Below are 17,656 nucleotides of genomic sequence, written 5' to 3'. Positions count from 1 at the left end.
GGAAGCCCTCTTGAAATAAATAGAGTGTAGGTGACCAGTTGGCAGGTGGGATTCAGATGTCAGGTCTGGGTGAAGATTGAACGGTTGTCAGCGTTTCTGTGGTAATTGAAGACACAGGAAAAGATGATGATGTCCAGGGAGAGTGTGCAGTGGGAAGAGTAGAGAGCCTAGAACTGAGTCCAGGGAGCACCAGTGTTTAATAGATGAGTGATGGAAGAGAGGGACTGAGGATTCTTCAGCAAGGTAGAAAGAAAACCAAGAGAATGGTTGTAGGGCAGAGGGTAGTTAAAGAAGAAGTGCGGGGGGATGATTTAGCCTTCCCTGCTTCCTTGCTTTTCCTACCCTTTGGCCCAGGCTTTTTGCCAAAGATTCAGAAACTAAAAAGAAATTTCTTGAAATGAATGACTTGACTTCATTGTACACATTTAATTTAGCAAAACCTGTTCATTGTATCTCAAGCACTATGCTAGCTGCTAGGGATTTGAGGATGAGTTATCTTTGTTTCGGAAGGTGGTATGGAAGAGGGATAGTTGGGGAATAATTTTTTGGCCATGTTTCCATGCAGTCTGGTTTAGACAAATCAGGGTCTAATAAAATGTTTTCTTCTCCTCAGAACAAACAGTCCCAATTAGAAGCCATCTTATGGAATTAGGTCTAACAGCAGCAAAATTTGCTAGAAAACGAGGGAATGTGTCCCTTGCAACAAGACTGCTGGCACAGTGCAGTGAAGTTCAGCTGGGAAAGACCACCACTGCACAAGATTTAGTCCAACATTTTAAAAAACTATCAACCCAAGGTCAAGTGGATGAAAAATGGGGGCCTGAACTTGATATTGAGAAAACAAAATTGCTATATACAGCAGGTTAGTAAAATTAATTATGGTTAATACATGAGTATAATAAAAATCATGTATATGAATGTTGCTGTGTGTGTATGTTATAAGGTAATAATAGGAAAGTTGATCATTTCCATCTGTTGAAGAATATTTGCATCCTGAATAATAAGTTGCTTGTTACTGACTTACCTTTGTAATTCTGTGGTTTTAAAAGAATTTTGTTGCAATGTATTACAGTAAGAAATACTTCCAGAGATCACTGATCACTGATTTTACATGTTTTTTTTAACTTTACTATTTTGGGCCAGGTGCTCATGCCTACAATCCGAGCACTTTGATAGGCCAAGATGGGAGGATTGTTTGAGCCTAGGAGTTTGATACCAGTCTGGGCAACAGAGTGAAACCTCAGCTATACTGAAATTCAAAGAAATTAGCGGGGTGTGGTGGAACATGCCTGTAGTTCTAACTCCTTGAGGGGCTGGGGTAGGAAAATTGCTTGAGCCTGGGAAGTTGAGGCTATAGTGAGCCCTGATTGTGCTACTGCACTCCAGTCTCAGTGACAGAGCGAAACGCTGTCTCAAAAGAAAAAAAAAGTTTAGTATTTTGGCTGGGCATAGTGGCTCATGCCTGCAGTCTCAGCACTTTGGGAGGCTGAGGCAATAGGATTGCTTGAGCCCGGGAGTTTAAAACCATCCTGGGCAACATGGTGAGGTCCTGTCTCTATTTTTTAAAGTTGATTATTTTACACTGAAATAATGTCAGTCATTTGCATTTTTGTTTGTTTTCTAACCCAAGTGCCTCCCTCCATCATTTGCTTTTAAGGTTTCTAAGTTCTGACTTTGTGGTTTTCTGTAGGCCAGTCAACTCATGCCATGGAAATGTTGAGTTCTTGTGCCATATCTTTCTGCAAGTCTGCAAAAGCTGAATATGCAGTTGCTAAGTCAATTCTGACACTGGCTAAATGGATCCAGGCAGAATGGAAAGAGATTTCAGGACAGCTGAAACAGGTTTACAGATCTCAGCACCAACAGAACTTCACAGGTCTTTCTACTTTGTCTAAAAACATACTCACTTTAATAGAACTGCCATCTGTTAATACGATGGAAGAAGAGTATCCTCGGATTGAGAGTGAATCTACAGGTAGCGTTTCTTTGTTAGCTTTAGAATATTAATTTTAGAAGTTATTTTTTTTTCTGTTTTAAAGTTTATAATGTTATGCTGGCTATAATTTTCCATAAAAAGTGTAACTGTGGAAATTGAGTTTATTTTATTGTTGGGAAATAACTAAAACATATTTAGGATTGAATGCCATTTTGGAAGTCACTGAACTCTGCCCCCAGGCTGTTTGCTTTTATGGACTTAGATGTTTTTGCTGACAATAAAATCATGCCCCTCATACCAAAAAATTTCACCTCACAATAGAAGGAGCAACAAAGGTTTAAAATAGTTACTTGTGTTCGTATTGATTGGTGGAACACAGAAACTATAGAAAGATTCAAGTTTCCCATTCTGATGCTAGTGCTAGTAACAGAAAGATACCTTACAGATAGGGTAGTTGAGTCTTTCCATGTTTGAGTGCCTGTTGTAGAAGGCACCATTCCCCTGTTTTTAAAATTTGAGAGAAAATTTGGGAGATGATTTTCGTTGCTGAAACATGAGAGTATACCTTAATTTTGTTGTTCTGAAATCTGAGAGTTTAGTTACTTACATTGGTGTTAATAATTTTGATAAGGTCTTGATATTCGTAAAGGATTTGTCTTGTCATCATAAATCTTCATCTTGGCAAATGCACTATAGCAGGCAGTGTCTTCACCTCTAACAATGGAATAAAGATGTTTGCCTCATGAGTCTGTATGAATGAAATGGTATACTCATCACCTATTTATTATTTTTGCCAGAATGATTAAAGTGAATCTGATCATGAGGAGATAGCCAGTCAGATTCATAATGCAAGACGTTCTACAGCACAGCTGACACCTGACTGTTTACAGTGTTCAGTGTCATAAAAGACGTTGATGTCTTCCACAGGAGATAATATAATCTTACTTGGGAAGCTAATGAATTCATTTCGACATACCAACCTTTTAGACAACAGAATTCATATTTGTGCCTTATCAAGTTTTGTACAGTAATATTATGGAACTTTTGATTGTTTGCAGATAAAAACCTAACATGCTAATGGGAGTGTCATTAGGAATTTATGAATGTTACATTGTTGAGTTCTTTTATTATAATTATTTTTTGTCCATTATGGCAGTGCATATTGGAGTTGGAGAACCTGACTTCATTTTGGGACAATTGTATCACCTATCTTCAGTACAGGCACCTGAAGTAGCCAAATCTTGGGCAGCGTTGGCCAGCTGGGCTTATAGGTGGGGCAGAAAGGTGGTTGACAATGCCAGGTATGTTTAAATGTATAGTTTATGCATTGCATAAATAGATATTTAAATGTCTGCTGATATGGTAAAGTTTTGGTAGCTAAAATACTGATAACTTGTTCATTTTTATAGTCAGGGAGAAGGTGTTCGTCTGTTGCCTAGAGAAAAATCTGAAGTTCAGAATCTGCTTCCAGACACTATAACTGAGGAAGAGAAAGAGAGAATATATGGTATTCTTGGACAGGCTGTATGTCGGCCAGCGGGGATTCAGGCAAGGAAAACATGGTGCTTGGGGCAAGACTGCTACTCCAAATCATTGATTTTGAGAAAATTGATCATATATATTTGATAAAATATTGAATGGGGCTTACCAATTGTTGTTGTAAACAAACACTTCTGCGTTTTAAGATGAAAATGAGTTATATTTTTCTTTTTTTTTTTTTTTTGAGGCGGAGTCTTGCTCTGTCGCCGGGACTGGAGTGCAGTGGCCGGATCTCAGCTCACTGCAAGCTCCGCCTCCCGGGTTCACGCCGTTCTCCTGCCTCAGCCTCCCGAGTAGCTGAGACTACAGGCGCCCGCCACCTCGCCCGGCTAGTTTTTGTATATTTTTTTAGTAGAGACGGGGTTTCACTGTGTTAGCCAGGATGGTCTCGATCTCCTGACCTCGTGATCCGCCCGTCTCGGCCTCCCAAAGTGCTGGGATTACAGGCTTGAGCCACCGCGCCCGGCCTGAGTTATATTTTTCTAAGAAGAATATACTTCTTTTGAGAAAATAAGGCATTTCCTTAGAGTCCTGTTAAAAGTAGATGAAGTTGGCCTGGCATGGTGGCTCACACCTGTAATCCCAGCACTTTGGGAGGCCGAGGTGGTTGGATCACTTGAGGTCAGGAGTTTGAGACCAGCCGGCCATGGCAAAAACCCCATCTCTACTGAAAATACAAAAATTAGCAGGATGTGGTGGTGCATGCCTGTAATCCCAGCTACTCGGGAGGCTGAGGGAGGAGAACCACTTGAAGGTTGCAGTGAGATCGCACCACTGCACTCCAGCCTGGGTGACAGAGTGAGACTGTCTCAAAAGAAAAAATTAATAAGTGAAGTTCATTGTAGGTAAACTAAATTTCTTTTTAAATTACTCTTATCAGAAATTGTAGTTCTTAACCCTTGGTTATGAGCTTTTAAAATATGCCAGTGCATGAAACTTACCCCCATTTATTCTGAATGAGACGTGTGTGTGTGTGTGTGTGTTTAAACTTACTAAGTGATGCTAATGTGCAGCCAGTGTTGAAAATGGACTAGATGATCTTAGAATTCACACTCTCTCCCTTCAGAGCTCCGTCAATTCTAGAATGCCAAAGCAATATGTTATTTAGTTGCAGTCCTCAAAGGCATGGATTTTATTTGCCAAGCTAAGCTATATCGATCAGTTCTTACTGTAAACAGCAGCGTATCTAAGTCTCTACCTAAGCTGGTGTCTGGTACATGCACAGTACTCTGAAGAGAATGAGGTTTAGTATATGTATTCTGTGTACATTCAGCTTCAAACTTTTGAGCAGATTGTGCTTAATTTTTTGCAGGCATAGGCTGGGCACGGTGGCTCACACCTGTAATTCCAGCACTTTGAGAGGCCGAGGCAGGCAGCTCACCTGAGGTCAGGAGTTTGAGACCAGCCTGGCCAACATGGTGAAACCCTGTCTCTACTAAAAACATGAAAAAGCAGCAGGGTGTGGTAGTGTGTGCCTGTAATCCCAGCTACTCAGGAGGCTGAGGCATGAGAATCGCTTGAACCTGGGAGGCTGGGAGGCAGAGAGGTTGCAGTGAGCCGTGATCGTGCCATTGCACTCCAGCCTGGATGACAGAATGAGACTTTGTCACAAGGAAAAAAAAAAATTTCTGCAGGCGGAATACTGTATTGTAACTTGGAAGCCTTTAAAGTACAATGAAACCCCAGAAAAGTCTAATATTTGCTAAATGCTTGTATTCTTCTTCATTGGCTTCATATTAGTAAATGTATCATGAAGAGAAGCATACTGACATTGACTTAGTTTATATAACACTAAATTTGGGATAATTTTATATATGAGAAGAATGTTTTCATGATAGTCAAATTGCATACCTTTTTCCTTTTCAATTTGTATTTAAAATAGAATTTTGTGCACAATTTCTTTTCAGGATGAAGATATAACCCTTCAGATAACAGAGAGTGAGGATAATGAAGAAGATGACATGGTTGATGTTATCTGGCGTCAGTTGATATCAAGCTGCCCATGGCTTTCAGAACTTGATGAAAGTGCAACTGAAGGAGTTATTAAAGTGTGGAGGAAAGTTGTAGATAGAATATTCAGCCTATACAAACTCTCTTGCAGTGCATACTTTACTTTCCTTAAACTCAACGCTGGTCAAGTATGTAGCACAGTGTTCTAAGAAAATTGATTTGGAAACTTTTTCTTATTAAACAAAAGTAGTGTTCTGAGTTGTTTTCTTTTTTATTCCCCTCATCTTTCACTGTTAGATTCCTTTAGATGAGGATGACCCTAGGCTGCATTTAAGTCACAGAGCGGAACAGAGCACTGATGACGTGATCGTGATGGCCACATTGCGCCTGCTGCGGTTGCTCGTGAAGCACGCTGGTGAGCTTCGGCAGTATCTGGAGCACGGCTTGGAGACAACACCCACTGCACCGTGGAGAGGTGACAACTGCATAAAATGTTTCTGGAAAAATTGTTTCTCATTAGGATATATAAGATTTTAAAAAGTGGTTTCCTTATGTTTATTATTTGAATGTGTAAAAGAACAGCCAGATTAAGTTCCTAGGACACCCTGCACTGCTTGTTACATCGCTAGGACTTTACCTCCCACCTTTCCAAGAAATGGGAAGCTGAAAGGCAGGAGCTTTTTATATACAAAATGAATTTTGGAGAGGATGGTGAATAATTTTCAAAAGGTTTTATATACCCTCTGTAAAATTTGTCTGTGTCTGCCTTGTTTGTAGGCATTCACAGAAGATACATTTCTCCACAACATTTTTGAGTTGCCCTGGACTTTGATTACAGCTCTGTATCTAAACCAACCTTAACCAGACTTGCAAATCAAGAACTGTTATGTGTGGTTCTTTATTATCACAGGGAGAAATCTGAACTCTTAAAATTTGTACTAATGCTGACACACATCAGGTTTTATCTGTTTGATCTACGATGCTGATAGTTTCTTCATGGTTTTAAATAACTTTAAAACGTCTTTCTTTCTTCTTATCCTGAAGGAATTATTCCGCAACTTTTCTCACGCTTAAACCACCCTGAAGTGTACGTGCGCCAAAGTATTTGTAACCTTCTCTGCCGCGTGGCTCAAGATTCCCCACATCTCATATTGTATCCTGCAATAGTGGGTACCATATCGCTTAGTAGTGAATCCCAGGCTTCAGGTATGGAATATTCAAATATTGCTACTTTTAAGTATAAGTTATTGTGCCAGTAATTTTAGTTAGGTCAAAGTTTTTAAGCCTTATGTTCCAGAGTCGTTAGAGTTTGTAGGCTTTTTTTTTTTTTCTTTTTTCTTTTTTGAAATGGAGTCTCACTCTGTTGCCCAGGCTGGAGTGCAGTGGTGCCATCTCAGCTCACTGCAATCTCTGCTTCCCAGGTTTAAGCAGTTCTCTACCTCAGCTTCCCAAGTAGTTGGGATTATGTGCACGTGCCACCACGCCCGGCTAAGTTTTGTACTTTTAGTAGAGTAGGGGTTTCACCATCTTGGCCAGGCTGGTCTTGAACTCCTGACCTGGTGATCCACTTACCTCGGCCTCCCAAAGTGATGGGATTACAGACATGAGCTGCTGCGCCTGGCTATAGGTTTTTAATAGTAATAATTAGCATTTATTGAAGGAGTAACTACTATGTATCTGACACCAGGACATGTGCTTTACACATTACCTGTAGCCTTGACCTCCACCAAGACGTGGAGAAATGGAGTAACTCTGCCAGGCTCACTGAGCCGTTACTGGTAGATAAGAATTGTACCAAAGTTTTGGCCAGGTGCGGTGGCTCACACCTGTAATACCAGCACTTTGGGAGGCCGAGGAGGGTGGATCATTTGAGGCCAGGAGTTTGAGACCAGATCAGCCTGGACAACATGGTGAAACCCTGTTTCTATTAAAAAAATACAAAAAATTAGCTGGGTGTGGTAGCACACACCTATAGTCCCAGCTATTCAGGAGGCTGAGAGATAGGAATCACTTGAACCCAGGAGACAGGTTGCAGTGAGCCGAGGTTGTGCCAGTGTACTCCAACCTCAGCAACAGAGCTAGACCCTGTTTCCAAAGGAAAAAAAAAAAGAGAAAGGATTATACCAAGTTTTGAACTCTGGCTTGAAGAATACATTATTTGTTAAACACTTACTATCTTTCTCCTTTGTATCTTCCATTAGCTTGTAGTATTAGTAAGTATGAAAGCTCAACCTATAAAAAGGCAGAATATCCACAATCTTTAATCAATTCAATGCATGGAAGGCAAATCAGTTCAATGAGTGCTCTTGAGTCAAATAGATTATGAGTGTTTTCCCTAACTCAGCATATGCACATGGGAGAAATGTTCAAAGTATTCCTTGTTCTCCTATTTCATTATAGGAAATAAATTTTCCACTGCAATTCCAACTTTACTTGGCAATATTCAAGGAGAAGAATTGCTGGTTTCTGAATGTGAGGGAGGAAGTCCTCCTGCATCTCAGGATAGCAATAAGGATGAACCTAAAAGTGGATTAAATGAAGACCAAGCCATGATGCAGGATTGTTACAGCAAAATTGTAGATAAGCTGTCCTCTGCAAATCCAACCATGGTGTTACAGGTACAAAGAAACTCACATGTTGTAGGAGAATTTTTCATAGAATAATCAAAGTTGCTTTTGCCAATCTGTATTGACAATCACTAGTCAGGGTTCTCTAATTGTATAATGAGCACAAATTGCACACACTTATGAAATCCAGTGTTTGAAGAGCTGTGCTGTGGGTAGGCTTGTAGATGAGCTGTTTGGGTGTACCGTGTATGCAGGTTCAGATGCTCGTGGCTGAACTGCGCAGGGTCACTGTGCTCTGGGATGAGCTCTGGCTGGGAGTTCTGCTGCAACAACACATGTATGTCCTGAGACGAATTCAGCAGCTCGAAGATGAGGTCAAGAGAGTCCAGAACAACAACACCTTACGCAAGTATGTTTTCATACACTTGTCCTGAGATAGTGAAGCCGCCTCTTTTTTTAATGTGTCAAAGTATAACATAAAATTTACTATTTTAATCATTTTTAAGTGCACAATTCAGTGAGCATTAAATATGTTCACAATATCGTACAACCGTCATGACAGTCCATTTCCAGAATTTATTCATTATCTTAAACAAGAAGCTCTGTAGTCATTAAAGATTATCTCTTCATTTCCCCCTCACCTCAGTTCCTGGCCACTTCTATTCTACTTGCCGTCTCTATGAATTTGCCTATTTTAGCTACTTCATAGAAGTAGAAACATACAGTATCCATCCTTTCGTGTTTGGTTTTTTATACTTAGAATAATGGCCTGAAGGTTTATTACGTTGTAACATGTGATAGAATTTCATTTTTTTAAATGGCTGGATAATATTGTATGGATACACCACGTTTTGCCCATCCTTATGTTTATGGACAGCTGGGTTGCTTCTCCATTTTAGCTCTGTGAGCAGTGCTGCTATGAACATTGGTGTACAAGTATCTGAGTCCCCGCTTTCTATTATTTTATATGAATTTCGTGTATATTTTGTGGATGATCCAGTGGATTTGCTGAATTGTATGGCAGTTCTACTTCTAACTTACTGAGGTGCCAACACACTTTTCCACAGTGGCTGCACCATTCCACAGTGGCTGCACCATCCTAGCCATGCATGAGGGCTTCTTTTCTTTTCTTTTTTTGACAATACTTCTTTTCTTTTCATGGCAACACTTCTTTTCTTTTCTTTTTTTTGACAATCGCTGTAGTGATGGATGCGAAGTGGTATCTTATTGTGGTTTTGATTTGCATTTTCCTAATGACTAGATGTTTAGCATCCTTTCATGTGTTTATTGGCCATTTGCATGTCTTTGGAGAAATGTCATTACAAATCCTTTGCCCATTTTTTAATTGGGTTTTTTTTTTTATTGTTGAATTGTAGGAGTTCTCTATGTATTCTGGCTACTAACTAACCCTTATCAGATCCATGATTTGCAAATATTTGCAGCCATTCTGTGGGCTGTCTTTTCATTCTCTCCATAGTGTATAGCATTTTTTGATTTACAAAAGTTTTAATTTTGGTGTAGCTCAATTTAATTTGTCTGTTCTTTTGATGCCATATCCAAGGAATCATTGCCAAATCTGGTGTCATGAAACCTTTCCCTTATGTTTTCTAAGAGTTTTGTAGTTTTAGCTTTTATGTTTAGGTCTTTGATCCATTTTGAGTTACTGCTTCATTCTTTTGCATGTTGATATTGCATTTTCCCTGCATCATTTAATTCGTTGAAAAGAGGAGCTGCCTCTTTTATGAGCTGCATTTTTTAAAAAAACAAAAAATAGTTATTGGTCGGGCGTGGTGACTCATGCCTGTAATTCTGGCACTTAGGGAGGCCGAGGCAGGCGGATCACGAGGTCAGGAGATCTAGACCATCCTGGCCAACATGGTGAAACCCCGTCTCTACTAAAATACGAAAAATTAGCTGGGCGTGGTGGCACGCGCGTGTGTAGTCCCAGCTACTCAGGAGGCTGAGACAGAGGAATTGCTTGAACCCGGGAGGTGGAGGTTTCAGTGAGCCAAGATTGCACCACTCCATTCCAGCCTGGCAACAAAGCAAAACCCTGTCTCAAAAAACAAAATTCTTTGTTAGTAATTTACTTTGTGAATATGTTATTGCTTTATTTAGATTTATTCCTTGGTAATGTTTACTTGACAGTTGATATATTTAAATTGTTCCGTGTTTGTGTAAAACTTTAATGTACACATTTAAGTTTTTGAATAAAAATACTTCTTGGTCAGAGAAGAGAAAATTGCAATCATGCGGGAGAAGCACACAGCTTTGATGAAGCCCATCGTATTTGCTTTGGAGCACGTGAGGAGTATCACAGCGGCTCCTGCAGAAACACCTCATGAAAAATGGTTTCAGGATAACTATGGTGATGCCATTGAAAATGCCCTGGAAAAACTGAAGACACCATCGAACCCTGCAAAGCCTGGGAGCAGCTGGATTCCATTTAAAGAGGTAGAGAATAATCCCAAGCATGCTACTGAAATGGCACATCACAGTTCCCATAAGATACGAAATTTAAATAAGTGGACTCCTTACTTGGAATGTAAGAGATTTTATAAGCCTGTAGAAGGCAGCCTGTGGCCAGTGTTGCTTATAAGCAATATAGAAGTAAGTGTTTCTGTTTAAGAATTTGGAAATCAGTGGGAAAAGGGGGATGGATGGTAAAGGTGCCCGATCTTTCATGTATGGAAGGCTCACACCAGTGAACAACAGATGAAGAAATTAGCCAAGGAAGGGGCTGTGACCCTGAGCTAAATACTGGTTGCCTACTTTATTTGCCTCATAAAAGATAAGAAATTTAACCTTGTGCCTATGTAGTTTTTCATGAGAAGAGCATTCAGTATTTCTAATAGATAAAATAGTCACCTATAACAACATAAAGTTTTATAAGTAGTTGTTCTGGAATCAGTTCCACATATGCTTCATGGAACATATTTGAGAATCCTTATCTTTTATGTTTTGGTTTTCTTAATTCTATATTCTCTTAGGTCTTTATCTTTTCTAGCAAATAACACCATTAGTTGGGGGAGCTTATTACTTTGTAGCTGCAGCTGTTCCTTCTCCCTCCCTCTTTTCTCTGTGTCTTACCTTTATTGCTCCTAACTGATTTCCTTACTGAACTGGAGCAATGAGAAAGCTATTAAAAGATACATGTAGAAACAAAAAGTACAGCCAACTTTAGCAAATGCAAGGTGCTAAATTCAGAGCAAATAGCTAGAAGAGCTAGAAGTACAAGAAAGAAAACTAACATGAAGGATGAAGTTTATTATGTGTTCTTGCCAAAACTCGAGTTTCCTTGTGTGTGTGTAGGTGGGTGGGGGGGGGGGTGTTGCTTGTTTTTGTGAGATGGAGTCTCACTCTGTTGCCCAGGCTGGAGTGCAGTGGCACAATCTTGGCTCCCTGCAACCTCTGCCTTCCGGGTTTAAGTGATTCTCCTGCCTCAGCCTCCCGTGTAGCTGGGATTACAGGCATGCACTACCACGCTTGGCTAATTTTTATACTTTTGGTAGAGATGGAGTTTCACCATGTTGGCCAGGCTAGTCTCGAACTCCTGGTCTGAAGTGATCCACCCTCCTCGGCCTCCCAAATTGCTGGGATTACAGGTGTGAGCCACCACTCCTGGCCTGCGTCTTCTTGTGTTCTAAGACCAGTTTCTTGTTTCTTTGTTTCTCTTTCAGTAAATCAAGTTAGAAAATCAGAAGAGGATATAGGAGGAAACCCTGTAAACCCTGTGTGTGCGTGCACGTGTGTGTGTGTGTGTGTGTGTGTGTGTGTGTGTATAATAAATCACAGAAAAATTTTAAATGATTTTGTACATTTTAAAGAATAATTTTAAAAATTAAGAATACCTGTGTCTCTCTTTTAGATATAGTACAGCTCAAAAAAAAGGAATTATCTAAAGAAATTAAACTTTATAGAGGTCCTACTTCTCTCCCTAATTATATCTCTCCACCCACAACCAGTTTTCTGAGTTTTAATTAATCCCTATGTACTTTTTAAAAAATAGTTTTTGTTTATAGATGCATTTCTAAATGACATTGTTTAGTTTCTGCCCGTTTTTGAACTTCTACGAATAAGATCGTATTGTATGTACATGTCTACATTTTTTACTACCATATTGGATCGCTATTAAGTTTTAAAATAATTCAGTGATTTTTTTGTGTGTGTTTGTGTAGCTAAACAATGATCTGTTATGTGAAAATACCACAGTTTATTCTTTTGTCATTGAGCACTTGGGGTGTTTCCAATTGGTTTTTTTCTTTTTATGAACAGAACTTGCTAAAGATTGCTTTACATTTTTTCACATGGAAGCGGAGTCCAGAATTTGTTAATTTGGGTGCATATTATTGAGTTTGCTGCATGTTCCCTGTGATTATTAGAAAGTATTATGGGGCTTTTCTGCAAACCTCAAATGGTCAGACCTAAATGGTTACTTCTCTTTTAAAAATGTTCTTTCTTGTCTTTGCCTTTTCTTCAGTTTTGTTAAGTTTCTTAGAAATTCACCAGATTTTCCTCTTCTCCAGTTTGATAAGAGTATATTGAGCCTCATTTTTTCTTGTAATTTAATGTTAATAACTTTGCAGATGACTTTTTAAAGGTTTGTCTACCTGACAGCTGACTGCTAGCTGTACCTATTGCAAGGACTGGATTGTTTTAGTGTTGCGCATACATAGCTCAACACTGGGGAATTATTAATAGTTTGCTAAAAGCCCCAAATTGGGTGATGACCACAGCAGCGTTTTCCTTCTATTTCCTGTGATTTCACTGCTTGTTTGGACAGAGGAAAAGAAAGAGTCTTAACAAAGTAAGAATCCTATAGTACATATCAGCCACCGGTGTTAACCTATCCAGGATTGCCCAGATCCCAGCACTGAGTTAAATATAGAAATTACAACAACAGATAGTTGTATGGATTTTAAAATTTACTTTTGTTGTTGTTTTTGAGATAGGGTCTGCCTCTGTCACTCAGGCTGGAGTGCAGTGGCGTAATCTCGGGTCTCTGCAACCTCTGCCTCCTGGGCTCAAGTGATGCTCTTCTCCTGCCCTAGCTTCCCAAGTATCTGGGACTACAGGCATAAGCCACTGTGCCTGACTAATTTTTGTATTCTTTGTGGAGATGGGGTTTTTCCATGTTGCCCAGGCTGGTCTTGAACCCCTGAACTCAAGTGATCTGCCTACCTCAGCCTCCCAAAGTTCTGGGATTATAGGCATGAGCTGCCACCCCTGGCCTAAAATTTACTTTTATGCCAGATTGAATGTGGAAGAAAATAAGTGTTCTAATCTAATGTAAATTTGTTTCTCCCATCTTATGAATATAGATAATGCTAAGTTTGCAACAGAGAGCACAGAAACGTGCAAGTTACATCTTGCGTCTTGAAGAAATCAGTCCATGGTTGGCTGCCATGACTAACACTGAAATTGCTCTTCCTGGGGAAGTCTCAGCCAGAGACACTGTCACAATCCATAGTGTGGGCGGAACCATCACAATCTTACCGACTAAAACCAAGCCAAAGAAACTTCTCTTTCTTGGATCAGACGGGAAGAGCTATCCTTATCTTTTCAAAGGTAGGATTTAAGACTTACTCCGTTTTTCAGAAGAGTATTAGTTTTACTGATGCTTTGTGTGAGTGTGGGTGTATATGGTAGGAGATTATTTCAGGCGAATTTCTGTATGTTATTATTAGCCTGCAGTGCCCTATGTCTTATGTGCTTTTGAAGGATAGTGGTTGGATGCTGTGCAGAAAGATTTTCCACCCCCACTTTGTGTATGAACTTGTACAAGCAGGACAAGTGAGGTATAGCTAATAATGCTAATATCTACTGCCAATATCTTGTCCCAAAATAGAATTATTTAATGCTCTCAGTGTGCCTCATGGACTGTCAGTTTTTGACTGCCATTGCTAGTTAAAAAAGAGGAGTGGTATGCTCCCAACCCTGTTTAATCACCTATCCTAGCTATTTTAATTTTGTTTTCATAGGACTGGAGGATTTACATCTGGATGAGAGAATAATGCAATTCCTATCTATTGTGAATACCATGTTTGCTACAATTAATCGCCAAGAAACACCCCGGTTCCATGCTCGACACTATTCTGTAACACCACTAGGAACAAGATCGGGACTAATCCAGTGGGTAGATGGAGCCACACCCTTATTTGGTCTTTACAAACGATGGCAACAACGGGAAGCTGCCTTACAAGCACAAAAGGTTGATTAAATCATCAACGCAGTGTATTAGTCTATTCTCTGTTATTGTGTGAAATGCTTCTAGGCTTACTAGACCATTTTTGCATGTTTATAAGCGGTTAAAGAAGGAAAAGACTTGAGGTCCCTAGGAAAGTATTTTTGAGGTACTTTTTTTTGAGACGCAGTCTTGCTCTGTTGCCCAGGCTGGAGTGCAGTGGTGTGGTTTTGGGTCACTGCAACCTGTGCCTCCCAGGTTCAAGCAATTCTTCTGCCACAGGCTCCCAAGTAGCTGGAACTATGGGGGGTGCACAACCACAACTGGGTAATTTTTGTATTTTTAGTAGAGATGGAATTTTGCCATGTTGTCCGGGTTGGTCTTGAACTCCTGGCCTCAAGTGATTCACCTGCCTCGACCTCCCAAAATGCTGGGATTACAGGCATGAGCCACCGCCTCTGGCCTTGAGGTACCTTTTATAAAAATAAAATTGTTTGCTTTTTTGTTTTGTTTTGTTTTTTAAAGGGACAGGGTCTTACTTTGTTGTCCAGGCTAGAATGCAGTGGTATGATCATAGCTCATTGCCGCCTTGAACTCCTGGGCTCAAGTATTCCTCCCACCTCAGCCTCCTTAAGTGCAGGAATTATAGGCATGAGCCACCACACCCAGCCAAAACTAGTTATGTAAGAGGCAAAAATGATGGCATTGGGTTTATCTTAACTTGAGACAGATTTGGAGAAGGGGAATGTGTGGTTGTTCATGACTCAGTAACTTGATAATTTACAGCTTAATGTTTTTATTGGATTTATCATTCTTTTAAATTAAATTTGTAAATAATTGCTTTAAAACCCAGGTTCTTTTATATTTATAAATAAGAAGCAACTTTAAATTTGAAATTAATCACCATGGCATCCTATTTTGTATCTGTGAATTTTCTGCTTTGATTTAGACTAGGAGTTTAATTTAGAATATATTTTAGCCATGTATCTGAGTGCTTAATATATGCTAGGAACAGTACTAAGCTCTTAGGATACTGAGATAAATTTTATACAGTCTTATCTTCAGGATCCCACATCTAGCTAAAGAAAATGCTTCTGATTAGGGTAGGTAGGGGAAAAGAGCAAGAGTTTGAAAGGAGTCAAGTTTTAAACCTAGGCACAGGAGACTGCAGAACTGTTATGGAAGGATAATTTCGAAATAGTAATAAGAGAAGGGCTATCTAAATTCTCATGTAATGTGTTTTTGAATTTCTGTTGTTAATTTTATATTATTGATTAAGTCATGTGAAGAATGAAGTATGTGCATAAATTATGAACTATAATTGTAAACTGAATTCTGTATTATAAAGAAGAAAGTAACTTGAGTGTTTAGTTTCGAATTGAACCTCAAGAAAATTAAACAGTAGACCGATTTTTCAATAAAGTGAATGGGCCTAATTAAAAGGTGTATATTATAAGAAAGGTCCGTAGTCCAGAAGAATTAGCTATTTTGTATTAATACATGAAATTTAGCTGAGTAATGAGAGAATGCTACTGAAAAAATCATTTTTAAAAATTCTGTCTTACATATAAAAGGCACTCTTTTTCCTTATATAAAATTGATCTTTTCTTTTTTTAAAAATTTGTTTTTTCTTAAGGCCCAAGATTCCTACCAAACTCCTCAGAATCCTGGAATTGTACCCCGTCCTAGTGAACTTTATTACAGTAAAATTGGCCCTGCTTTGAAAACAGTTGGGCTTAGCCTGGATGTATCCCGTCGGGATTGGCCTCTTCATGTAATGAAGGCTGTATTGGAAGAGTTAATGGAGGCCACACCCCCGAATCTCCTTGCCAAAGAGCTCTGGTCATCTTGCACAACACCTGATGAATGGTGGAGAGTTACACAGGTATGTGCTTTGTTTTAGACTATACTCAGTAGTATTTCTTTTGCCTGCTACCTTCTTACCTATCTTGTTTGTCCTCCTTCCCTTTCTTCCTCTGTCCCTCCAGACTTGGTAGTTTCAGACCTATATTTGAGTTTAATATTACAGTTACAAAGGCATGAACATGACTGTGTCCTAGGGCAGGATGGGGAAAGAGTTATGGATGAAATGAAAAGGAGATCCTAAGTGAATTAACACAGGAACAGAAAAGCGAATACCGCATGTTCTCACTTATAAGTGGGAGTTAAACATTGAACACACATGGACACAAAGAAGGGAACAACATACACTGGGGCCTATTTGAGGGTGGAGGGCAGTAGGAAGGTGAGGTAGGAAAAAATACCTGTTGGGTCACTACCTGGGTGACAGAATAATGTGTACACCAAACCCCAGTGACATGCAGTTTACCCACGTAAAGACCTACACATGTCCCTCTAAACCTAAAATAAAAAGTTGGAAGGAAAAAAAATTTTTTTAATCAATATTTAAATTTTAAAAAAGAGGCTGGGCATGGTGGCTAACATCTGTAATCCCAGCACTTTTGGAGGTTGAGATGGGTGGATCACCTGAGGTCAAGAGTTCGAGACCCGCCTGCCCAACATGGCGAAAGCCTGTTTCAACTAAAAATACAAAAAAAAAAAAAAAAAAAAAAAAAAATTAGCCAGGCATGGTGGCGGGTGCCTGTAATCCCAGCTACTCGGGAGGCTGAGGCAGGAGAATCACTTGAACCCAGGAGGTGGAGGTTGCAGTGAGCCGAGATTGCACCGCTGCACTTCAGCCTGGGCGGCAGGAGCGAAACTGTCTTTTTTTTTTATTTAAAAAAAAAAAAGAATAAAAAATTGAGAAAGGGACAAACTAGGAAGCCTGAAGAAAAGCTTTTTTGTTTGTGTTTTTTTTAAATCCAGCATCCTGATAGCTGATTAGGACCAATCAGGTCTACAGTGTTGTATGCCTGCATGACCACATGCAGTAGCCTTGAGGAATGCTTTTTATTTGCTGATTTATTTTAAAATAAGGAGTAGGTTTATGGTGCTTTGTAAATTTTATAGTATCACGTCCATGTTGGAGGGGAATTTCTTAATGATGTTTCACTTGCTGCCCCCATTTCCTTTCTTTTAGTCTTATGCAAGATCTACTGCAGTCATGTCTATGGTTGGATACATAATTGGCCTTGGAGACAGACATCTGGATAACGTTCTCATAGATATGACGACTGGAGAAGTTGTTCACATAGATTACAATGTGTGCTTTGAAAAAGGTAAAATAAAAGTAAACTTTACATTTATGAGGGCCAAATGTTTTTTGGTGAAAGGGCAAAAATATAATGATTTGTCTTTTCAAGGTAAAAGCCTTAGAGTTCCTGAGAAAGTACCTTTTCGAATGACACAAAACATTGAAACAGCACTGGGTGTAACTGGAGTAGAAGGTGTATTTAGGCTTTCATGTGAGCAGGTATGCTGTTTTCTCTTCTCCCTTTTAGTGTACTTGTTAAATAAGCAAAACCTGTGGAATAAAAAACACACTTTAGTGATGAAACTTGTGGCAGACCTTGTTTTAAA

The 17,656-nt window shown here is 39.4% G+C and overlaps 1 protein-coding gene across 5 annotated transcripts in view; it reads left to right on the top strand.

The window, feature by feature from the left end:
* The window catches only part of SMG1 (SMG1 nonsense mediated mRNA decay associated PI3K related kinase), a 117,263-nt gene that overhangs the window by 72,662 nt on the left and 26,945 nt on the right, over window positions 1–17,656 (top strand). For 4 of the 5 annotated variants that reach the window (XM_023189752.2, XM_023189751.2, XM_023189753.2 and 1 more), the window contains 14 exons: window positions 614–862; window positions 1,691–1,975; window positions 3,093–3,237; window positions 3,346–3,484; window positions 5,383–5,613; window positions 5,723–5,900; window positions 6,470–6,631; window positions 7,826–8,043; window positions 8,247–8,401; window positions 10,224–10,446; window positions 13,314–13,560; window positions 13,974–14,203; window positions 15,813–16,061; window positions 17,217–17,549. In XM_023189752.2, coding sequence (XP_023045520.1) covers window positions 614–862; window positions 1,691–1,975; window positions 3,093–3,237; window positions 3,346–3,484; window positions 5,383–5,613; window positions 5,723–5,900; window positions 6,470–6,631; window positions 7,826–8,043; window positions 8,247–8,401; window positions 10,224–10,446; window positions 13,314–13,560; window positions 13,974–14,203; window positions 15,813–16,061; window positions 17,217–17,549 — 3,044 coding nt within the window. The remainder of the gene's footprint in view (window positions 1–613; window positions 863–1,690; window positions 1,976–3,092; window positions 3,238–3,345; window positions 3,485–5,382; window positions 5,614–5,722; window positions 5,901–6,469; window positions 6,632–7,825; window positions 8,044–8,246; window positions 8,402–10,223; window positions 10,447–13,313; window positions 13,561–13,973; window positions 14,204–15,812; window positions 16,062–17,216; window positions 17,550–17,656) is intronic. The other variant, XM_023189754.2, reaches the window with a different exon arrangement.

The sequence above is a fragment of the Piliocolobus tephrosceles genome, chromosome 17 (assembly GCF_002776525.5).
Source record: "Piliocolobus tephrosceles isolate RC106 chromosome 17, ASM277652v3, whole genome shotgun sequence".
NCBI lineage: Eukaryota > Metazoa > Chordata > Mammalia > Primates > Cercopithecidae > Piliocolobus > Piliocolobus tephrosceles.
Note: the sequence above shows the minus strand (reverse complement) of the source record. Positions and strands in the feature narration are given on the sequence as shown.